Source organism: Populus euphratica, unplaced genomic scaffold (genome assembly GCF_000495115.2).
Source record: "Populus euphratica unplaced genomic scaffold, PopEup_1.0 scaffold37.1, whole genome shotgun sequence".
In the NCBI taxonomy this organism is placed as follows: Eukaryota; Viridiplantae; Streptophyta; class Magnoliopsida; order Malpighiales; family Salicaceae; genus Populus; species Populus euphratica.
This window is the reverse complement of record NW_011499909.1, coordinates 875,394-898,537: the sequence shown is the minus strand read 5'-3', so window position 1 is coordinate 898,537 and position 23,144 is coordinate 875,394. Positions and strand designations below refer to the sequence as shown.

General features: G+C 32.1%; 2 protein-coding genes and 1 pseudogene across 7 annotated transcripts; 1 reads left to right on the top strand and 2 right to left on the bottom strand.

Moving 5' to 3' along the window:
• Positions 1-1,813: 1,813 nt before the first annotated feature.
• On the bottom strand, positions 1,814-2,501 carry LOC105133798 (eukaryotic peptide chain release factor subunit 1-3-like; annotated as a pseudogene).
• A 3,028-nt stretch (positions 2,502-5,529) lies between these two features.
• On the top strand, positions 5,530-8,700 carry LOC105133770 (ubiquitin thioesterase otubain-like). Of its 2 annotated transcripts, XM_011037874.1 has the most exons (10): positions 5,530-5,564; positions 5,732-5,915; positions 6,016-6,081; positions 6,167-6,250; positions 6,367-6,489; positions 7,161-7,213; positions 7,434-7,483; positions 7,547-7,647; positions 7,990-8,273; positions 8,390-8,700. In XM_011037874.1, exons 2-9 carry the CDS (start codon positions 5,802-5,804, stop codon positions 8,254-8,256), a joined length of 858 nt encoding a protein of 285 aa, XP_011036176.1. In that variant the 5' UTR covers positions 5,530-5,564; positions 5,732-5,801; the 3' UTR covers positions 8,257-8,273; positions 8,390-8,700. The 2 variants fall into 2 exon arrangements, with proteins under 2 accessions (XP_011036176.1, XP_011036177.1); XM_011037875.1 differs by lacking the exon at positions 5,530-5,564 and having other exon boundaries at positions 5,588-5,915; positions 8,397-8,700.
• A 4,944-nt stretch (positions 8,701-13,644) lies between these two features.
• LOC105133771 (protein MEI2-like 4) lies at positions 13,645-22,147 on the bottom strand. Of its 5 annotated transcripts, none has more exons than XM_011037881.1 (16): positions 21,639-22,147; positions 20,806-21,008; positions 20,538-20,583; positions 19,147-19,467; positions 18,547-18,974; positions 18,274-18,432; positions 17,987-18,103; positions 17,756-17,904; positions 17,267-17,364; positions 16,840-17,028; positions 16,636-16,740; positions 15,614-16,262; positions 15,271-15,355; positions 15,094-15,162; positions 14,682-14,861; positions 13,645-14,452 (listed from the first exon to the last, which is right to left on the bottom strand). In XM_011037881.1, exons 2-16 carry the CDS (start codon positions 20,878-20,880, stop codon positions 14,294-14,296), a joined length of 2,829 nt encoding a protein of 942 aa, XP_011036183.1. In that variant the 5' UTR covers positions 20,881-21,008; positions 21,639-22,147; the 3' UTR covers positions 13,645-14,293. The 5 variants fall into 5 exon arrangements, with proteins under 5 accessions (XP_011036183.1, XP_011036180.1, XP_011036181.1 ...); XM_011037878.1 differs by having other exon boundaries at positions 16,636-17,028; positions 21,639-21,937; positions 22,040-22,135; XM_011037879.1 differs by having other exon boundaries at positions 16,636-17,028; positions 21,639-21,937; positions 22,049-22,127.
• Between the last annotated feature and the right edge of the window lie 997 nt (positions 22,148-23,144).

The window sequence follows — 23,144 nt, the reverse complement described above, 5'->3', positions numbered from 1 at the left end:
CTGGAGGTATTATTATTGTTGGATACTGATAGAAGGCTTAACTTGATAATTGGTTGAATTCCAAATTATACATGAAGAAATTTTAAAGTGAATAAAATTAAGCAGGGTTATTTTATAGATTAACTACTAAATGAAATAATTTTTTTATTATAAAGTTTAATTTCATCTACTTAACTATCATGAGACGTGATTAAATGTGCCATTGTTATTGGATAACGATATAAGACTTAACTTGATATCCAATTATACAGGATCAAACTTTAAAGGGAGTAAAATTCTCATTGTGGTTGTAAATGTGGTTGCAATTATTTTTTAAAATATTTTTTATTTTAGAAATATATTAAAATAATTTTTATTTTATTTTTTAAAAATTATTTTTGATATTAATATATCAAAATGATTTAAAAACATTAAAAAAATATTAATTTAAAATAAAAAATAAAAAAATAACTTTTTTAAAAAACACTTTTAAAACATAAAAATAAATTAATAAAATATTATTATGATTTGAATTTTGATGCAAGAATGGACTTTACACATTGAATTTTGACTATCAAACTTCATTGAAGTAAGTGGCACTGAGATCAAATCTTTATGCTAGTAAATATTATTTTAGCTCATTTAGAAGTGTAGTTGTGATTATTTTTCAAATAATTTTTCATGTTAAAATACATGTCAATAATATTTTTTTTATTTTTTAAAAATTATTTTTGACATCAGCACATCAAAAAAATTTGAAAATACTAAAACTTTTAAAAATTATTTTTGACATCAGCACATAAAAAAATTTGAAAATACTAAAACCATATTAATTTAAAATTTTAATTTAAAATTAATAAAAAAAATTAAATTTTTTTTAAAATATTTTTAAAATATAAAAATAAACGTATCCTTAAATTCTTGTTATGAATTGAATTCTGATGGAAGATCAAACTTCTCAGTGCTAGGTTAAATTTTGTAGACACGAGTATCTAAATTCTTATATTGTTTGAATTCCATTGACGAGGACTCAAATTTTTTTAGTATTAGTGTAAATTCCAACTACTTAAAACAACATTTTTTTTCACTGTTTTAAATTCCAATGATGCAGTCTTAAATCTTTTGACATTGGTTTGAATTAAAGTATATACTGGTTTAAATTTCAATGATAAATACTTCGACTTCTTGATAAGGGTGTTGTCTATTTTAGATTTCGTTGATTTTTTAAGGTAATACAATCCATTTAATATTCATCAATAAAATCTTCGTAATATATATGATGATTCTTAAATTTTTAAGGTTATTTTAACCAAATCAAATGTTTGAACGTAATGGATGTGATGTATTATATTTTACTTAATTTCATGAAGACCCCTGGAAAAGGTCTTTTACACTACTGCAAGGAGTGAACCGATAGATCCCCAGAAAATCCCGCATAGTCCCGCGTCAGAATTCCAAGCTTGAAGCAGCAGCAAGAGACATCAAGTAAATTTGAGCTAGCTTCTCAGTGACGTTCAAGAACAGCTTGTATGCATAAATAGTTATTAACGAAACAAAAATCTATCCAACCTAGCCGACTCAACACGCACATGATCGATTTTAAATTCAAAGCAGTATAGCTAGGAATTTCAACTCTCTCACAAATTTGTGGTTCATTCATTTATTTAGGCTTTGTCTGAAATCATTCCATAAACCCTCAAACTAGCTGTCCTACATCAGCATGAAAAACAAAGCACCTTAAAGAAGAAGCTAATAGAAGCTTCAATATATATTGATGGCATCACAATGAAGACATTGAAGAGCAATGAAAATCAGTTCCTTGATGAAGGCTTACTCAAGAGTCTTCATACATTTCCGGCTCATCAAGTGATCTAGTGTCCAACTGATAGCGAAGGATTCCTCCAATGCCACCAAATCCTCTACAAGAATCTGGTCCTTCCTCTGAATTATCTGTGAAAATCTCAAGCAAGCAGCCGAATTGCTGGTACTCATCTGCAAACCATTCCAGAAGGGACTTTTCATCTTCAACCTCCAAGTCAGATGAGGCGGTTGAATTCTGAAAGTTGCTCTGGTCGCCCTGATGCTCCTTGTTTAAATGCTTTATTATAATCTCATCTGTCCTGATGTTTTTCAGCACATACCGATTAATATCCAAATCTTCCCAGATAATCAGTGTCTGGATAGCACCCATCTCCAGAACCTTCATGGTATCATCCAAGCCATACACCAACTTTCCATTTTCCTGACTGACTTCTTCCAAGAACTTACCAATCAAGCGCTTCTCCTGTACGGACTTAACATTGGATATAATCTCCACGGAAAACTCAATGGCTTGATTGAAGCAGTTTTCCCCACCACATGAAACATCTACTACTTTTAATACTTCAGCCTGTGGGCGAAGATCAAACAAGTTAGATCGGCTCAGTCTGTCTTAAAGTAAGCAGAACCAGCAAGTATTAATCCAACAACATTGGAGGATCTATAAAATCCTTTGTAGCAAGTTCTGCTGCCTTCCTAACATATAATTATCCATTTAGAAAATCAAATCTAGATCTTGTGTTCAAGTTGTTAAAATGATAATAACAAAGTAATTAAAGATGGTAATAATAAAGTAATTAAGGGAGATATTATATATCAATTTGTTTTATTTATCCAGTTAGAAAATTTAAATTTTTATATTATTAAAAATACTTATATTAAGGTTGATGTTAACGAATTAAATATAATACTAAGTATCAATGACATAGATGTGTAGATTGAGATAAATTTTAAATTCAACAAAGATAATGTTGACCATGGCAATGAAAAAATAAAAAGAAGATTCTAATTAAAAGGAATTGATTTATACGTGATGTTTTATTATGTAATGTAATAAAACTTGTATAAAATTTTTGTTGGTATTTTATAATGTATTATATTTATATTTTTTGGATAGTTTTGTTTTATATTTTTGGAGATGTTTTATTTTTTGTAATTATAAGTTTAATATGAGAAATTTTTTGTTTAAATATGCTTGATGCTGTTATTATTGTTATATATTTAGGATTGACAAGGAGATTGTAACGACTTAAAAAAAAATGACAGAATTTTGCATTGTATTCATGCTGTAAAGAAACAAAGAGGTAATTAATTGTTTGTATCTAGTACAGCAGGATTGATAACCCAGTGGATCTTAAATAAAAAAATTATAATAGTCCCACAAATTTATTAGACAAACAATTAAGATAAATAATTTTGGTTTAATTACAGTTAATTTTATTCCATGTTTATATATCCCTGTAAATAAGACTCTGCCGTTGATAACGAACACGCTGTCACAAACAATAATTAGCACACAATGGAAGGATAAAATTGAGAACTTGAACATTTTATATCAGAATCTAGTCAAAACACGCAGAAACTGGCAATTGATTAAAAATTTCTTGGTATGACAGATTTAATCAAGTCAATATTAGACAAACTGTATCTGTTAATCTTGAAAAAAAAAACCCTCGATGAATATAAAAAAAAAATTGGAACTGACAAACAAGAAAGAAAAAAATTGAAAATGACAGCAGAACATAGATGAATTGAGAAGAGGAAAAACACGCACCTGATGGTAATTGGTAAGGTTTTTTCGACCTTTGAATCTGACTTCGATTTAAATGGTTAAACTTCCAATCCTGATTATAAAATCCTTATAGGATATATCATAATATAAAAAAAATTAAAAAAAATTAAAAGTTTTATCTAAAAACATTTAAAAAATATTTAAATATTATTAACATGTTTTAAAAAATTAATAACAAAAAAATTAACGTGAAGTGACTTAATCAACTTAATAAGAAAAAAATGATTAAACTAAAAAAAATTACAAAATAATATTTAAAAAAAGATATATTGAGATATCAAACATATTAAAATGACTTTTAATTAACTCAAGTTAATATGTAAAATTTATAATTTGAATCATGAAATTATAATAATCTAATAGAAAAAAAAACATATTAAAGTTCAATTTTTAATTGATTCAAAACATATTAAAGTTCAATTTTTAATTGACTCTAAAAAATAAAATTAAAAAACTCATGTTAGTTTAAAAAAAATCAATTAAAAAAATTTAAGTCAATTCAGGTTAATCTATTAAATTTAGATCATGAGAATGAAATAATCAAGTAAAAAAAAAATATAAAGCTCAATTAATTTTAATAATAAAATTAAAAAATAAATCAATTAAAAAAATCTTAATGCAATCTAGACTAACCAACCAAACCCTTTGATCAATTCATAAAATTGAGGTAATATTATAAAAAATAAACTAAAATAAATTATAAAACTTAATTCTCAATCTGTCAAGAAAATAAATAATAAAATTTAAAAAAATTTAATTACAAAAGAAATAAAAAACCTAGATATATCAGAAAACTTGTAATCTGAGTTATGAGATTATAATAACCTTGTAAAAAAATACAAAAATAAATTATAAAATTCAATCTTTAATAAATTTAATAAATTTAATGTTAAAAAATAATTTAAAAAATAATAAATTTAAAAAAAATATTATTCCAAAAATGAATAATGAGAGAAATAATAATTTCCCCTGTTAGTTTTGGTTAATTGTACGTGACTCCATAAATAACTATTAATATATATTAGTTTACAGATTCAGGTTTTTGGCAAACCTAAAAAAAGGTGTTCAAATTTCAAAGAATTGCTTCACATTGTTATTAAATTCACCAATACAATCATTTTGAGTATTGTTTTTCGTCGAGATAAAATTTCCTATTAAAGTATTTTTTATTTATCTCAGTGAAGTCGATGCGTTTAACTTGAATTATTGGTTTTCTTAGAATAAATAAAAAATTTATGATTTTTAAAGCAAGTTAAAAAGAAATATTAAAATAATATGTTCATATTTCATGTATGATTAAAAGTTAAAAAAATCATGAATGTGATAAAATAATACTAAAAATGTATTTAAAAATTTTAAGAATAAAAAAAAAATGAATTGAATTTCCATGAATAATTTATTATTAGTATTATTTTTATATTAGATATATAATAATAAATAATAAATTATTAAAATGCAAATAAAAATTATAATTCATAATTTAAGGTGATGCTAATTGCAGTACAAAGTTTTTTTTTTATATGGTTAACCATCGTTGACAAAGTTAATCTTTATTGATTGTATTTTATTTAAAATAATATTGTTTTTAATTTATTTTTAAGAATAAAACAATCTAGTTTTATTTTATTTATTTTTTTAAAAAATCAAAGCCAACGGCCGGATATGTGGATAATTAAGTTCACCCGCAGGCCAGGGTCGATAATAATTTGCACAGGTCGGGGTAGCCCAACTCAAATAAAAAGCCTTGTTTGTTTTGAGGTTGTAAGATGTTTTCGTAAAATAAATAAATAAATAATTTTTATTTTTTTATTTGGTAATATTAAAAATAAAAAAATATTATAAAAACATTTTCTTTTAAAAATAAAACACTTTAAAAACCAACTAAAAATTACAATTTATACCTAAAGCAAGCCGGTAATAAATAAGAAATTAAAAAAAAAAAAACGTATTTGCCTCGTCATGAAATAAAAATCAGGTAGGTAACTAATAATATCAGGAGAGAAATCGGTTTCTTTAGGAAAACAAAACAAAAATAAAAACGGGAATTTAATCCCTTGGGAATTCGATTTTTTTAGCAGAAAGAATTAATTTAGTCAGGGTTTCAAGGTCTCGCCCCCTATTGAACAGAATCTTGATTTTCAGGTATACTGATCTCAACACTGTCAACCGCACTTTCATCTTCCAAAAGTCAAGAAAGAAACAGAAGGATAGGATGCAGAATGAAGAACAGCTGACATGTAAAATCGAAGATTTGGCAAATTGTTGTGGAGGAGTAGATGATGATATCATGCAAAAGCAATCAAGTATCCCATTACTTGGCGACAAGGCAATTTCTCTCTTGTTTGAGATTCTTTAATTCTGTTTGAGTTTTTATTTGCATTTTAATTGAAAGGATATATCTTGGGCGATTGGATTTTTTACAACAGGAGCCTTTGTCTACATTAGCAGCTGAGTACCAATCTGCTAGTCCTATCTTGCTTGAGAAAATAAAGGTTGTTATCGTCATCGCGTTTGCTTGTTTTCTTTATGGCTGTCTTGAGTTAATGTACTAGTTGATTATTATTGCTGCTCGTGCAGGTTCTTGGTGACAAATATGTTGCAATTAGGCGAACACGTGGAGATGGGAATTGCTTCTTTCGAAGCTTTATGTTTTCGTACCTAGTAATGTCTTTGTAACTATTTATTTGGTTTCTATCCTTGTGCTTTTTGTTGGAGGAGGAGGGAACACAGTATGCGTAATTTACCCTTTTAAATAAGCTGTGGTTTTCTTGAGATAGGAGCATATTTTGGAGACACAAGATAGGGCGGAAGTTGATCGTATCAAACTCAATGTTGAAGAATGTAGGAAAACACTGCAGAGTTTGGGTTATGTGGACTTCACGTTTGAGGATTTTTTTGCGGTAAATCTATCATGTGCATTCTGTTACTCTATGCAAGATGTACGTTTATTCATTTTTTAAAACATTTTTGAACTCTTTCAATCTTCTTTTTTTGTGCGCCGGTTATGCAACGAAGACTTTGTTTAAGAATTAGTCCGTGGAGTGAACTGGAGTCAATACATGTGCAAATGTACAAACAAATTCAAAGGAAACTCAGTTTTAGAATATGATTTGGACATTTGAACTCCATGTTTGTAAGTTCTGTTGATTTGATGAATTGGAGTTATAATTTCATTGCTGGCCCCTTCATACATGAGGTGGACTTCTTTGGAAATATGGACGGTGATTTTAAGAACCACTTAAATAGCTCGTTCACATAAACATTATGGAAAACAAAGAAGGACGAGTATATATATTATTTTTATACGAGAGGCATGGATGAATTTAGTTAATTTGATGCAAGCTCTTAATGTTATATTGAGATGCTGATGCCACCAAAATATTTTCTATCTTGTTTCATTTCCTGTTCTATTCTTGAGATGAGAAGATTGATTTTTCTTTTGAGCTTTTAAGCAATGATTTTTTTAATTCGTGACAAGCTTTCTTCATAGAAGCTTCTACCAAACCGTACTTGCCTTCAAGACTTTCTTGCATATAATCTGTACTCAGATTTTGTTGTGAAAAATTTGCAGTTATTTCTTGAGCAGCTGGATGATGTTCTTCAAGGAAATGAAAATTCAATAAGGTGCCCTTTCCCCCCCGGCTATGTCATGTCTGTTAACTGTTTAAAAAATACAACTTCATTGGAATTTTAAGCTCTCTAAATTACTCATCAGCTCCTGCATTTTTATTTACAACCATGAACTGATGTAGTGCTTATGAGGCCAAAATATTAGGTTGTGCTTGTTAATCCTAGTCAATTGACCTTTTTGAGCTCTAAATACAAATTTTATTTTCATTCGCAGTCATGAAGAGCTTCTAAATAGGAGTTGTGATCAGTCTGTATCAGACTATGGTGAGTGTCTTGATGGTATGAATTGATGTTTGCGACCTTCTCCTGACAAATTTGGTTGGTTAGTTGTCATGTTTTTCAGATTTGTGACCACTGGAGAAATAAGAAAACGTTCTCAGTTTTTTGAACCCTTTATATTTGGATTGACGAACACAACAGTAGAGCAGGTATGTTCAATGGATTATAGTTTCTGGTGTTACTTTCAAACATTTTCCATGCATTGTTAGTTCTGTGCATTTAATGAAAAACAAGGATGAATTGGTAGCTTTCACTAGCATAACTTAAAACAGTGTCATTTTACATCGAGTCCACAATTCTCTTTATTTTGTCTTTCAAAGTTTTACATTCCAAACCAAACACCATTAATAATTTGTTTAGTCTGCAATTTGATACTTTTTGTCGGTGTCAAATTCATCATGGTAGAAATCCAGTTTCATGTATTTCAGAAAGTTAGATAATGAATGCATAAAATCTTGGAGTTCCCAATTGATATATCTGTTTTGCCTTAGTTTTGCAAGTCATCAGTGGAACCTATGGGCGAAGAAAGTGACCACATGCACATTACTGCACTGTCAGATGCATTGTGTGTGCCAATTCGTGTTGTATACCTCGACCGCAGCTCTTGTGATGCAGGCGTTGTCAGTGCAAATCATCATGATTTCGTTCCTGCTCCTGGCAATCTCCCAAGTGCCACTAGTGCTAGTTCTGAGAGCATCAATCCCTTCATTACCTTGCTTTATCGTCCGGGTCACTATGACATTCTCTACCCGAAGTGATGCTTTCTGCAATTCTGGTAAGCTGCTCTCATCTTTTTGGTAGCTATGGTACATGGAACACTTGTGTCTGGATGGGTGGCTGGCTGGCTGGGACATCTTTTATGTTATTGATTCTCACTTGTATATATTGCAGAATGCAGACCATTAAAGAAGTCCGGGTGATGGAGGCTGTCAAGGTCAATTTGAATTATGACGAAACACAAAGTTGCAAAGCATAGGCGTTAGCCTCATCTGTATTTGTGCTTGACATTGTGATAAAATGTTCAAATGCTTCTGAATTGTGATTGGGGGCCTAAATGCAGGTTGCCTGAAAGTTTCAGACAGTCATCTCTTCCAATTTAGGATGGAGCATGTCCTCACCTGGTGTTTAATCATCTTTGTGAAATTGCATTTGATTAAAGAGGAAGAAAACTGTTTAATGCATGCCCACCACTCTTTTCCTCCTCCACTTTGTTAGGGAATGAAACATAAGCAAACTTTGTCTTGATTTAGGTAGGAACTAAGTTACTTCTCGCTGCAATGACCAAATTTCTTCAAAGCAAGAAAAAAGTCAGAAGTCATGTAGAACTCTTTGATATTGTCATTAAATCTATTGGACAAGCTTGAAACCCTCCAACCAACTCTTTGCAGGTTTCAAAGTGTTTGGGTGTCTGATTTTCTTTTTTTATCTACAATTAATGATAAATGATAGTATTTTGAAACTAATAGATTGGATAGCTAAACATGAACATGACAATATTTTTTTCGAGTATATTTTCACCCTTTTGTTATGTTCAATTAAGCTATGCTTGAGGTACGGTTGAGTTATTTTGTTTCATTTTTTTTTTGTGTTGTGGTTCCTCTTCAATTAGGTTTTTCTCGGATGAAGTTGAGATAAAATTCAATATGAAATTGAAGAGTTATCAGAGAATTATAAGAAAAATTAAATAATAGTGAAAAAATATAAGAGGTAAAGAATTAAAGTCTAAATTGAAAAAAAATTAAAAAATTAAGGACTACAATTAATGATAAATGATAGTATTTTGAAATTAATAGATTGGATAGCTAAACATGAGGATGGCAATATTTTTTTGTTGTGCGAGTATATTTTCACTCTCATGTGATGTTCAATTGAGCTGTGATGTTCAATTGAGCTATGCTTGAGGTATGGTTGAGTTTGATTTTTTTTGGGTATTGTGGTTTCTTTCTAATTAAGTTTTTATCAGGTGAAGTTGAGATAAAATTCAATATAAAATTGAAGAGTTATCGAAGAATTATGGAAAAAATTAAATAAGAGTGAAAAATATAAAGGTCAGAGAATTAAGGTTTAAATTGAAAAGAAATTAGAAAATCAAAGATTAAATTGAATGAAAATAAAAAATATATTTGATATATGTACAACATGCATTGACATGTGAGGAAGGTGGTCTTATTGTGGTGGTGCATGCAATCTCTTTTGAGTTTCAATTATGCCCTTACTAGTGTTGTTAAAATTGTCTCAATAAGGTTTTTTTTCATGATAATGCATGGTGGAAGGAGTGATTGTAGCCATCATTTTTTGTGAAACAAAAAAAAGTTAAAACTTGACATGGAAATATGAGATTGAAAAATTAAAACTTTGAGACAAAAAAAAAATGCAAAGAAAATAAGAAACATGCCAAAATGAAAGTAGCCAAAAAAGTTAGAAATTTTACAAAACATGCCATATTTTTATAGTGATTTCATAGTTCAAAAACATGCATCGGTACGTGAGAAAGGTGGTCTTACTGCAGTGGTGTATGCAGCCTCTTTTAAGCTTTAATGATGCCCTTACTTATGTTATTAGAATTGTCTCAACATGGTTTTTTTTTTATGATGACGCATGGTGAAAGGAGTGACTTTAGCGACCATTTTTTATGAAACAAAAAAAAAATTAAAACGTGACATGGGACGATAAGATTGAAAAATCAAAGTAAAAATGCCACATGAAAGCAGCCAAAGAAGTTAAAAATTTTACCAAACACTATTTTTTAGTGTTTTTGTAAATGGTCTTCATTCCATTCTATAACCCGTTTCTCATTTAGACTTAAAGTGCTCACTTTTTAGCTCTTGGTAATTTAAGGCTTTATTAGAGATTATAATTTTTTCTCCTTTTATAAATTAGCTTAATTTGAAGCTAATTTCAGCCTACATGTGTGTTTAGTAATAAGGTGTATGATGTTTTGCAATTGAAAATATATTAAAATAATTTTTTGAGATTTGTTTTTAAATTTTGACATCAATACATCTAAACTATTGAAAAAATATCTAAAAATATTATTTAATATATTTTTTTATTTGCTTTCTATATGGATATCTCCATCTAATAACTTGAATCACAGGTTTAGCAAGTTGGCTCGTGTTAACTTTGTTTATTTTTTTTGAATATTTTTGTTTCAATTTCACGCTCAAACAACTCAATATTTTTTTATTTGTTTCTTCTGAAATTCATCCTTCAATGTTAGGTTGCTTGAAAATTGAGTTTTGTATTTTTTTTATTTGATTTCTATAGAGTTATCTTGGTCTCATGAATTTAATTTATTTTTTTGATTTCAACCTTCAACTTTAGATTTATTGAAAATAGAGCTTCATAATTATTTTATTTTTATGAAGTTATCCAAGTCTCATGAACTAGGTGACACGACTAAAAGATTGATGTCTTTTTCCAAATGCAAGAGTGTTGAAGTAATAAATAACCCGGCAAGACCGGGGTAGAACTACAAGGAGGTTAATTGTATAAATTATAGATAATAATAATACAACAACAACAATAGTAACAGCAGCAGCAGCAGCAGTAGTAGTAGTAGTAAAGAAGAATGTTAAGGTTAAAAGATCCACTAATGGTATGTCAAATAAGTATAATATAAATTTTTATTATTCAATTGGAAACCACACATAAATGAGGTTCCAATCAGATTATAAATTGTTAACATAATTGCATTAGTTATCTTATTCGATTAATGCTAATACTTGTAAATCTTATCAGGCATTCATAATTATAACTTATGTTAAGAACAAATCAAGTTTCTTTTATAGCTCAAGTGTCGGTTATCATGGTTTTCTTGGTCTTTGATGATTTTCACTTATAACTAATTTCATTATTTCGCGCTTATGTATGTGTCTAGTGGTATTAAAGCCTAACGATTCCTAATAATTTTTGCTATATACTATGAATCATCATGGTTGGAGAGCATGAAGGATGTGTATCAAAACTTAATAATAACATTAGTTGTCTATGTTGTTGAATAACCATAGTTAAAACAGGTGGTTGTAGAACATGTTGTGTTTGTGTAAGAAAGGATGAAAAAAGGATGAGGAGGTTCCTCCTCAGGAAATAGGCGTATAAAAACTTTGGAAGAGAACATGGTTGCGCATTTAATGAGATGGTGAATGACCAGATTTGGTCACCAGAAAGCGTCACATATGCCTTTTTAATTACGCAGGCACCACCCATTCATCAAAAAAGAAAAAGAAAGCCAAAAAAAGTCTCGTGAAAAGATGAGAATTAAAAGGGAAACTACTATTACAATCCATAGTAAAAGGTCTCTTAATCTACAATGATTTCCCTGTATCATTTAACTCTCATTATAATTGCCTCGCATTTAAAAACACAAGGAGAAAAAAAAATTGTATTTCTTAGTAACAGGTTCACAACTTGGTAAACCAATAATGGTGATATGATTAGAAACATGTTTAGTTCTTTTAGGTACTACTAGCGCGACCTAGATTTTTTTTTAAACATAAAAAAATGATGTCAAAGCAACACAAATGTTTATAGAAAAAGCAAAAAATATATGAGCTTGGATCATTGACTCGACTGAGTTTAATAAGCTTAAGTAATTTAAATTAAAAAAAATCAACTACAATAAATAAAATAACCAAAAAAAATTAACATAAAACAGATTAAAAAAACCCGACTCAAGTTCATTTTGGTTAGCATGTTAAATATGCAATTTGATCGTGATACAAAAATAACCCCATCGAAAGTAAAATGAGTAAAACTATAAAATTTAATTATCAAACAACTCAATTCTCAAGGGCAAAATTGAAAAACAATAAAAAACAAATATCAAAATCAACCTAAGTTAACCTATTAGCCCCGCCACAATGGGCATAGGATTGAGATAACCCTATAGAAAAGAAAGTGAAAACAATATATAAAAATTAATTTTTAATAAATCAAATATTGAAGGAAAAAAAGTCAACTTTAAAAAAGACCTAGAAAAATACCAGTATCAAATCATGTTAACCTTTAAAACTTGTAACGTTGGTCATAAACTTAGGACTAACCATATAAAAGGCAAACCCTAAAATATAATGAAGCAAATTTCTAAATCAATAAAATGTTGGGGGATAAAATTGATAAAAAAATCAATAAAAAAGTCTCCAAAATAAAAGAAATAGCAATAAAAAGAATGAAAACTAAATTTAATATAAACATAATTTGAAATCAAATGCTGATTGATGTAATTGAAAATGAAATTCGATTGGGAAAAGGATAAGAACAGACAATAATTAAAAGAATAAGGATCAAATTTGATATATAAATTAAATAAAACCAACTAATAAGGGATGAAATTAAAGAAAACAATCAATAAAAAAATAACAAGTAATAGAATGAGTATCAAATTTAATTAAAAAATAAAATGACACCTTTATATATCTACAAGAAGAAAAAAGTTCATGGGGGTTCAATCACCACATCATTGTGTACATGCGTTGCACCACCAGGAAGATTACGACATAACACTTTAAACATTGTCAGAGATTAGCATGTGGACATGAGACAACACCTCACACGCCAGTTTTTCATTGGTGTATATTTCTGCACATACCAATTATTTTAAAAAAAATAATATCTATATTTATAAAAAGATCAAATCTCTCCCTAGAAAACTTGTTAATTACTAGAAATTCAATTTCAAAATACAAAAATATCTTATATTGCAAGTTTGAATTTTTTTTGCTTCTAATGGTACGATAATCTTTATACTTTGCTTCCAAAATATAAAAAATATAAAATTATCTTTGATCAACCTTTTAACAAAGTTATATAGTCTTCACAATATATTTTTAATTCATAATAACTGATGAACCCCGTAAAAAAAATTACACCAATAGCAAGAACATTGAATTTTTGTTGGAATAGCAACATAACGATTACACTATAGCGGTGATCTGTGTCTGGGAACAGTAGAACAGTGAATTCACCTTGGCTTCCATTTTATTTTATTTCATAATATCGAGCAAATTCATTACACGTTGCAGAAACCTCTGCCGGGACTCCCATCAAAATTTGCCGGCAAAATAGCACAAGAAATTGACACACATTATTCCTGAGATCTAGAGCACAAAAACAGGCGGCGCAAGCATGGGTCAACCTAAACGTACTTGCTGAATAGAATTCCTTTATTGTATCAATCATAGATATAATAGACATCACAACACATACGAATAAACAGCATGTGTGGCCGTAAAATTGTGTGATTTCCAGAAAAGAATAGGCACAACACGCCTCTTATCAATAAGCAATAATGGTAAACGACATCATTAGGTGACCACCTCAAAAATTTCCAAAACAGAGCTCCTCCCTGACTTCGGTATATATCAGCGAAAAACTACAAATGGGATCCAAGCCATGCATTCAAAAAACGAACAAAACCCGGGAAAATACAGAAGCCTCTGGAACCACGACAAAATGATCCCTTCAGTTCTCAGAAACTCCTAGACATATGTTGTATGTGTGTACATCTATGTATCTATATAGGACTACTCTCAACAACATCCAAAATTTCGAAGCTCCACCAGATGCTTCTCTTGCCTAGCCAGTTCAGAATTTTACGAAAATCCGAATAAAATTGGAAAATCACCTTAGGTCTGGCTATGTCCCCTAAACGTTTCAGAAACTTCTCAAAAGCTGAAACAAAAAAGGTCCCTTTTTAATCAGGCACCCCAACATAATTCATAAAGACTTGGAGCGGTACCGATTTTAAATTACTCGGTCCTACAAGGTTAGTGCCCTCAAAAACAAGTGGCTTGCTTAATCAGACTCCTTTCCAGAACCTGAGGAAGCATCCCCATTTGAAGAATCCTCCCCACCCGCCAGATTTGATGGGCTTCCTTGCTGATTCTCGTCGTGGGTGATGGTTCGGGGTTTCCCAGGTCTAGTTCTTACATTAACCCCCATTGGAAAGGGAACCTGCAAATAAATACAGGGTAGGCGTGAAATTACTTCCATTCTTTTCTCTAAGACTGCCGTTAAATGAGGTGAATTTAGTTGTTCTACTGAGACTGAAGCCCATTTTATGGAAATCAGCACAAAATCCCACCCACATTCAGCAGCATTTCTAGATTCTGTTTTATGTTGAAGTCCATATGGAAACACGTAACTAAAATCCAAATTGCCTGACATGCTGTGATGTGCATACCTGGTCACCTGCATTGGGTCCATCAGTATTGAAGAGAATGGGTCTGCATCTCTTATCCTCGTTCATCAAGCTTGAATTCTGGAAATGTGCAATGAGAGCTGCTTTTCCTTGTATGCGAGCATATGCAAGCAATGCTACCTTTTCACTATTGAACTTCTCCCATTTCTTCCCATTAAATGCCTGCCATAATTTAACTTTCCTTTTAGCTTTAGCCTTTGCATGTAACCTTTAGGATAAAATTGCCATTGGCCTATAACTACACTAGCCACCCCTACTTTATCATCTTATTGCAAGATATACCTTCACCTTAAAATTTTGGGTAGGCAGTGTAAAAGGAATGGCAAGTATAACAAGGGTGGACAAAGTAATTTATCCAATCTATTAACAACATTACAGCTTACACATCACAAACCTGATAGAATGGAATTATTTGACTGGGATCAATCATGTTGATAAATGCATACCCAACATTGCATTTGTTCTGCAAAAATTGTTAGGGTCAGGTATTGCATATGGCTTGAAAGTGCATCAACAGAAACTTTGGTTTTCCCACTACTCATCTTTAACCTTGAAATTAACAGGCACTTGCCTTAAAATCAATTGGCAGGTAAATGAAATTGTAAGACCCTTTATGGTGTTCATCAATTGCTGCCAGAAGCATTTTTGAAGTATACCTGCCATCAACACCACATTGTCACTGTTAAATCATAACCTGGAAAAGAACTATTGGCAACCTTTTAACTCAAATGTGGTCATAGTGCAAATATTTCTTGTCTAGTGAAGTTTGTTCTATATAAAAATCATTGAGCATGCATAAACATCACACTTTCATGGACTACAAGTTACTGCTTCAGAAACAGAGTTCCATCAATAAATATATAGTAGCCACCAAGAAGAATATGATCACGGTTTTGAAGTTAGGTACCACATACTTGTTTGGAATATTCTTTATCATAAGTGTTGTACGGTTGTCTTCCCCCCGCAATATCCGATCAATGTCAAGTTCATATTGTTTCTTGTCAGCCTGACTAATGCTGCCCTCATTTCTACGGCTTCTAGCACGTTCACTAGGAGGATCAAATGTATTCATAATGGGAATCATTTGGCCCCTGCCAGGAAACACCATGGACCTCTGCTGTTGGGATTGGAGCCCAACATTTTTTGGGGTCATTGAAAGTTCCAGACGGTTTCCACCAACATGAGGAAACATGTTAGCAGAGAGAAATTCCATGGACTGCAACGAATTATTGGATATCCTAATGCTCCCAAGGGAGCCAGGATGGAAACCAGATGTGTCAGGAGATTCCCCTGCATATGCACGTTGCCTATCCCAGAGAGAAGGATTAATAGCTGGTGCTGATCCCACATGTTGGTTATTGATGGGTAAAACTGGATTCAGCATAGGAGAAGGTGCTCTAGGAGGTCCATGCAGCCGTGGTCCAGGATGAGCAATAGAAATTCCATTGACAAACGATGGCGAGCTTGGCCAAATCATGCCTGGAAGCTGGTGATGATAGGAGTTACCCAATATATAGTGATGCCCAGTTAGAGGGCAGCTTCCATTTTGAGCAGATCCAAAAACTGATAAAAGGGAGCAAAGGCCAGATTAATGAATCTATTAAGAATTTGAAATTGTAACAAATAATCACCAGTATTCTTCTAGCACAGAACTCAATCATTTAACATGTATATCTTTCTAACATCACAACTTTCATTATCTGCATGTGAAACCAGCAAACCAAAGGCATGCAATGAAACCTATTAACCTTGATCAAGAAGTTCCTGTAGTTCCATGGAAAAGATATGGTAGTTTGAAAACTTGGCTTTTGTAAGTCAAACCACTAAAAACTCAGTATTGTTAGCAGCACCACTGGGCTCCACCAGCTATGAGTCCAAAAACCAAAAAATAAAAATAAATAGAAGACAAATTCAGCAAGATATTCATTGCACTTACCTCCTTCACTGAACTCAATTGGATTTCCATTTGAACTCATTCTGGCTAACTGCCGGGTATCAATTCTTTCAAGTGGCCTTGGATTGATGTTTGCAGCCATTGCTCCAGGAGAATTGCAGTTAACACCACTATTTAGACCATCATACTCTGGAAGTGAATGAGGATGAAAATTTGGAGCGCCCTGAATATCAAATTTCAATTGACCTGGTGAGTGACTGAGCTCAGCAAAGCCAGATTGATTGCCAGCTAATTCAACTCTCAAAAGTGAGGACAAGCTGTTTGGAACACTAGAAGAGATTCCATGATGTAATGCAGATTTCAAAAATGGAGCTTGTATTGCAGAGGGTGCACCCAAAATAGGCCCATTATCCATGCCAATGGATGTAATTGTTCCTGTTAACAATGCTTCATGAGTGACATGACTATTAAATTAACAAGGAATAAAAAAGAAAATAACGAATGAAATTTAACGAATTTTACATGAACAGACAGATGAAATAAATGACCCAAAAGTTGCATAATATTATAACTCCTGTCATTGTGTCTATTTGTGCAAAATTCACTAACTTTGGTTCGTCTTATGTAGCATTACCCTATAATGAGTAGGATATCACATTTCCAACAATCATACCAGAGAATCCAGTAGTTAAGTTAATGGAAGGGCTAATCTGCTGCGCAAAAGGCCCAAAATCATCTTGTTCCAACTCAGTAGGAATCTGTTGCGATAAACTGCAAGCCAAAAATCGAGATAAACCTAGAGTTTAGCGAGAGATCCAAAGAGAAGTCTAGGTTAGTTAAGCAGAAATGAAACCAGCTAATAGTTTGAATGTTGGCAACAAAAAGAATGAACAGAGGGGTAGAGTAGGTCTTGCATTTCTATGCTGTGAAGCAAATATATATACAAAAATGTAAATGCAACCAAGAAAACCATTGTTTCTGTCTGCTTAAACTAATGTTTCTCTATTTTATCACACCCAAACATGGAAAGAGAGGAAATACTTCTGCAACTCTCCCACTAAATTGGATAGTTAATCAAAAGAAACATAAAGCAAAAGGAGGAAGAAAGAATGTGAGGAAAAAATAAATAAATGCAGAGTTAGTATGCTTGGACAACACCCACCGTTTTAAACCCCGTGGATGGCTTGCCTCTAGCTTAATCTGCTTCCCAGCAATATCACTCTTATTCAATGCACAAAGAGCAGCCTCTGCAGCTCTCACATCATAAAATTCAACTAATTTGTGATGATTTCTGTTTGGGGTTTCACGAATCTGCAATGCAAGAGCAACATGGGTTCATGCCTAGGTTGCAGAGTTTTGTTAATAGCAATATAAAATCAGCAACCGAGTTCACCTCCTTGATCTCTCCATACACACCAAAGATCTGATGAAGTTCGTCATTTGAAACAGAAGAATCAAGGTTGGATACAACAAGGGTACCCTGGTTAAAATCTTTCTCTGAAGGGTTGTCCTAACAAATGTAATCAACAAGTCATGTGACAAGATTCGTGCATGTACACAAATGTAGAATGTACACAAAAGAGTAAAAGTATTAACAATGGGATAGTCATTCTGATAAACTAAAGTGATGATGGACTAATAATAGCACAATAATTAAACGGGAAAAACATTGAAATCCACCTTTGGAATTGAGTAATGAATGTCAAGTTTCCTACGTCTCAATGGCCTATTCTGCAGTGTTTTCATCGCGTTTTTGGCTGCTCTAATATCGTAATAGGATATCATAACAAAACCACGATGCTTGCAAGCCGTATAAAGTGTACGGATATCACCATATTGCTGCACATTAAGCATGCACAATAATAACAGAAGGTGAGACATTCTTTGAAGACAAGTAGCTCAAGTTAATAGCATGTGTGAAACGCAAACTAAAACAACATGTCAAATACATACCTCAAATACAGCTCTTAACTCAGAGTCTTCAACATTGCTATTTATATTTCTCACAAAGAGTGTTCTAGAAGGGTGTTCACCATAAGGGTGTTCTCCTGCCATTGAAAGATTGCATGCCCCCAGCTGACCATTGGAAGCTCCTCCAGGAAATTCAGAATCAATCTGGGCCACAGAGCCATCATCCCCCAAATCCATCCCTCCAACACTGCTAAAAAAGTCCAACTCCATATCATCTCCACCACTGGGATGGTTAATATTTTCTACCCTATCGTTCACCCCGGTAAACAAGTCATCATCATCAGGGAGAAGGTTACCAATGGTTTGGGCCTCAATTTCTTCAAGGGACTCAAAATGTTCCTCTTCCTCGAAATGAGATGCAATAGTATCAACAGAATGGCCATATAGAGGATTGGTTGAAGATAAACTCACTGCATCAAGAGCATGAAACAGTAGATCAGTACACAGTATCTCAAAAGGAAAGTACATCCTAGAAACCAAATCTAGATATGGCAAAGGCTAGCATGTGGCATGTAATTTAAATTTACATGGCCTTTGTGGAAAAAGAGTGGCAAAACAAGCCAAATAGGACAAGAAACTTACTCTCTCTGCAAAATAATTCTGATAATGAGCTTGAGAAGAGACTATTCTCGTGCTGAGTTGCCATTGCGTTCACTTTGCCACCTTCTGCAAAATAAGATGCCGGCTGTACATTCAAACTAATCCTTGTACCTGGATCATTGTCCACAGGTCTCAACAATGTGAAGGACCTACTTAATGCTCTCTCTGCTCCCACCGCATGCTTATCTAAGCTATGATTCATTTTATGGTCATGCATTAAGGAAAGCTGAGGATGTTCAAGCAATTTAACCGAATCCACAGCTACAGGTTTCTCTAGGGGTGTCAAAACAGCTGATTTCCCAGCTGCAGTTAAACAAATTATATTAGTTTCTACTCCATGAAAAAACTCACTTACCATAGTAGAAGTGCTATACTCACCTAGTGATGACATCATTTCACAAATTGATCATGCACTAAGAAGACTAGTTTGTAAAGAATTTAGGGACCAATAATTAATTCCATGGTAGGATCCATTCTTAAATTCTGGTTAAATCTCAATTTGGCACCAGCCCCGCCTATAATAATCAAAACTGAGTACATGAACAACATATGCCTCTACTGAAAAACACTTTGAGGAGAGCAGAAAATTCAATGAAAGGAATCACAGAAGCATTCGATTTACATTTCCTTCTGGCTCTTTCTCCTGAAACTCCCTAGCGAAATTATTTAGCGCGTGCTTCCAGAAAAATCAATAATTCTAGTTAATTCTAGTTCCAGCTTTGTTGGCAAAGTATTTTCAATAAGATTATTGAAGGCACGTGACAAGAATGAAGATCGCGATTAGATATTTAGACTAATATCAAAGTATTTTCAGTATGATTATTAAAGGCACGTGACAAAAATGAAGATCATGATTAAATATTTGTTAACGAATACCTTAAACACGTTAGCAACTATGGCAGGTCAATAAATCCACATTCACAAAATTAAACCTTTATTCTCTCAATAATGCCCCAGCATGTCATCCTATAGACCTCATTAATAGCAGTTTACGTCATCTCACAGAGCTAATTCTTCTTTTTCCAATTCAAGATACTTACTAAATTACTTAATGTCCACATGGTTTATTAGCGATCTGGCAAACAGAATTGAAAGATATATCCAACCTTCTAAACCACACAACACAATCGATGTTAAGGTGAGAGTCTAGAAACAATCAGATCCCAATTTGGGAAGACAGATAAAGAGTTGTAAAGTGGCTGACTATAAAGAAACACTTGTTATGTCCTAGGAATTGACCAACATACTGCTTAGCTGCTATACAAACAATTCCAAGTTCTCAATCAAAATGATGTAAAGGTAACAAAAAAGATCCAGCAGTCCATTTGATGAATCAAAACCTTAAAACCCCCACATATCTCAAATATACTTACCATGTTGATCAGGCATCGTGTCTGACTTCCAAAACCCTACCTGCCTCTGCCAAGGGTAGAAAACAAAACCAATCAGTAACAATTCAAACATGAACCACAAAAAAAAAAAAAAAAAAAAACATAATAATGATAATAATTAAGCACTACAATCTACACCAATATATAAACCGTTACAAAAATATAACCTAACCATGAAACAGAATCAGAATTGATAACGCGAACAGATGATTAAACTAAAGGTTGAAACACAGAGATGCACCAGCAGTACCTCTGGAAAAGAAACATCCTCAGAGAAAAATGATGATGAGGGCAAACCCTGTGAGTCCATTCTTTCAGATGGCATTATGAATTGATACCTAAAACAAGACTATATAAAAAAACCCCACCCATTAAAAAAAAAAATCTCAATCTGGGCAGCCCACTGTTGCATTAACACTTGTGTACAAAAATCTCTGAGTCTTGTATGTAACTCTGCAAGGCAAGAATTTGGAAAGTAAGGGGTAGCAAAGCAAGGCAAAACTAGGCAACTTAATAAAGCACGGGTAAGAATGATAAGGATTAGGGATGATTAATTTCATTAATAGCAAAATCTGCAAGTTGTTTCAGGTTAAGATCTTAATTGGAAAGTAAGCAATTATGGCAAGTAAAAAAACAACAAGAACAAAATTAATTATTCCTTCATTGGATACTAATAATAATTACAATAATAATCTCTCATAATTCACACCAACCAATCTTTTCTCAAATAAAAAAAATAATAATTAAAAGGAAACACGGAATTGTTAATTAAATTCTATTTTTTGCAGGTGCAATTTTCAATAAGATCCAAAACAGCTTAAAATTAACCTGAATTAGCAAAATTGAGTAACCTAGAACATTTTTGGACTCAAAAAAATAACCGTCCAGAGGATAAAAATTACAAAAACACAAGTTGGAGGCTTCGAGCACAAAATGTAACAGACCTCAATTATTAAGCAGAAAAAACAGACTCCGGTTCCTAGAGAAAGAGGGGGAAGGGGGGGAGTACAAAGCGGAGAAAGAAAGAGGAGAGAAGAGAATTTAAACAGAGAGAGAATTCAAAAGAGAGATCGAATAAATTACGGCTAAAGGAAAGGGATATTGAAGGAAGAAGGCATCATCTTATTAGCAGCATAGCATCTTTGCCGTGTAAGATCCTCCAACCAAACACCGCCTTCCTTCCTTGATTCTCTTTTAATTTCCCTGCATTGCACGTTAACCTCCTCCTATACTTTACTTCTTCGTCTTTTTTTTATTACAAATCTTCTCTCTTCAGCTAAGAAACAGATTCTCCGGTGGAGAGAAACGGAAGCTCCAGCGAGATTGAGACCTCTCGCCAGAAGGTGAGAATATTGGCGAGGTTGTTCTTTTCTTTTCTCTCCCTGCCGGTAAAAAAAAAAAAAAAATGAGAAGACTCTGGTTGCAAAAACTAGACCAGGTTCCTACAAACACGAGATCATGAGAGAGAGATGAGTTTGAGAAACCGTTCAGACTTGATTCTAACGCCGTTTATTAGAAAATCCGTTGTTAGTAAAAGAAAGAGAAAGGTCTTCTTTCCGTCTTAAGCTCTTCGCTGTGTTGTATGGATTTTAGATTAGATAGAATAGAATATTAATTAATTATTAATATTAAGATATACCCCCAACTCCTCAAATGCCACGCTGGCTTTTTCTTTGAAGCCGGTTAATTTTAAATTTGAATTGTGAGATGACGAGAAAGGACTCGGTCTGCTATGAAATGATTCAGATAGGGAATCGGTTATTACAGGTAACAAGGAAAGCCTCGCTAAAGCCATCTTCTCAGAACTCATTTATTTAATATGTTTTAATAAAAAATTAATATGTTTTTATTTTTTTGGTCTTAAATTAATTAAATTTTGTATTTTAATATGATATTAATAATAATAATTTTTAGAAATATAAAATATTATTTTAATATATTATTAAAAAAATCATTTCTCTAACATCAACCGGTATTAAACTCATATAACACAATAAAAAAAGATTATGTGTCTGTTTGACACTTTCGTCTATTCAACCTCGTTAATGAAAGTTAGTTTCCAAGAGATCCGACAGTGCAAAAATGTGGTGGTGGTGGCGGCGGTGGTGGTTACAGGTTTGGTACAGTTGTGGAAACTCCTCTTGATTTAGCGGGCCTTGAGATCCGTGCGGTGCTTAAATTCTCAACTAGTATTTCTTTAATGTGCTGAGAAGTTATCCAGTGATACACTGATGTGAAGGCATGTGAAATTTGTGGTAGAGAAACAGGAATTTTAGATTTTATTTTCCAGGCTTCGGCTAATGAGTGGTTGGAAATATGTTCGTACAGTAAGAGTCGAGGAGCTTCACTCGTAGAATGTTTATTTTTTATTTTAAATTAATATTTTTTATTATTTTTATTTTATATTTAATATGTTGTTATTAAAAATAATTTTTAAAAAATAAAAAATATTATTTTAATATATTTTTAAATAAAAAATATTTTAACCGCAACTGTAATTTTTAAAAAATAAAAAATATTTTAACCGCAACTAACGTGTAAACATTCACTTATTCTGATTTTGCTGTGTAATCATGATTGATGTTACGT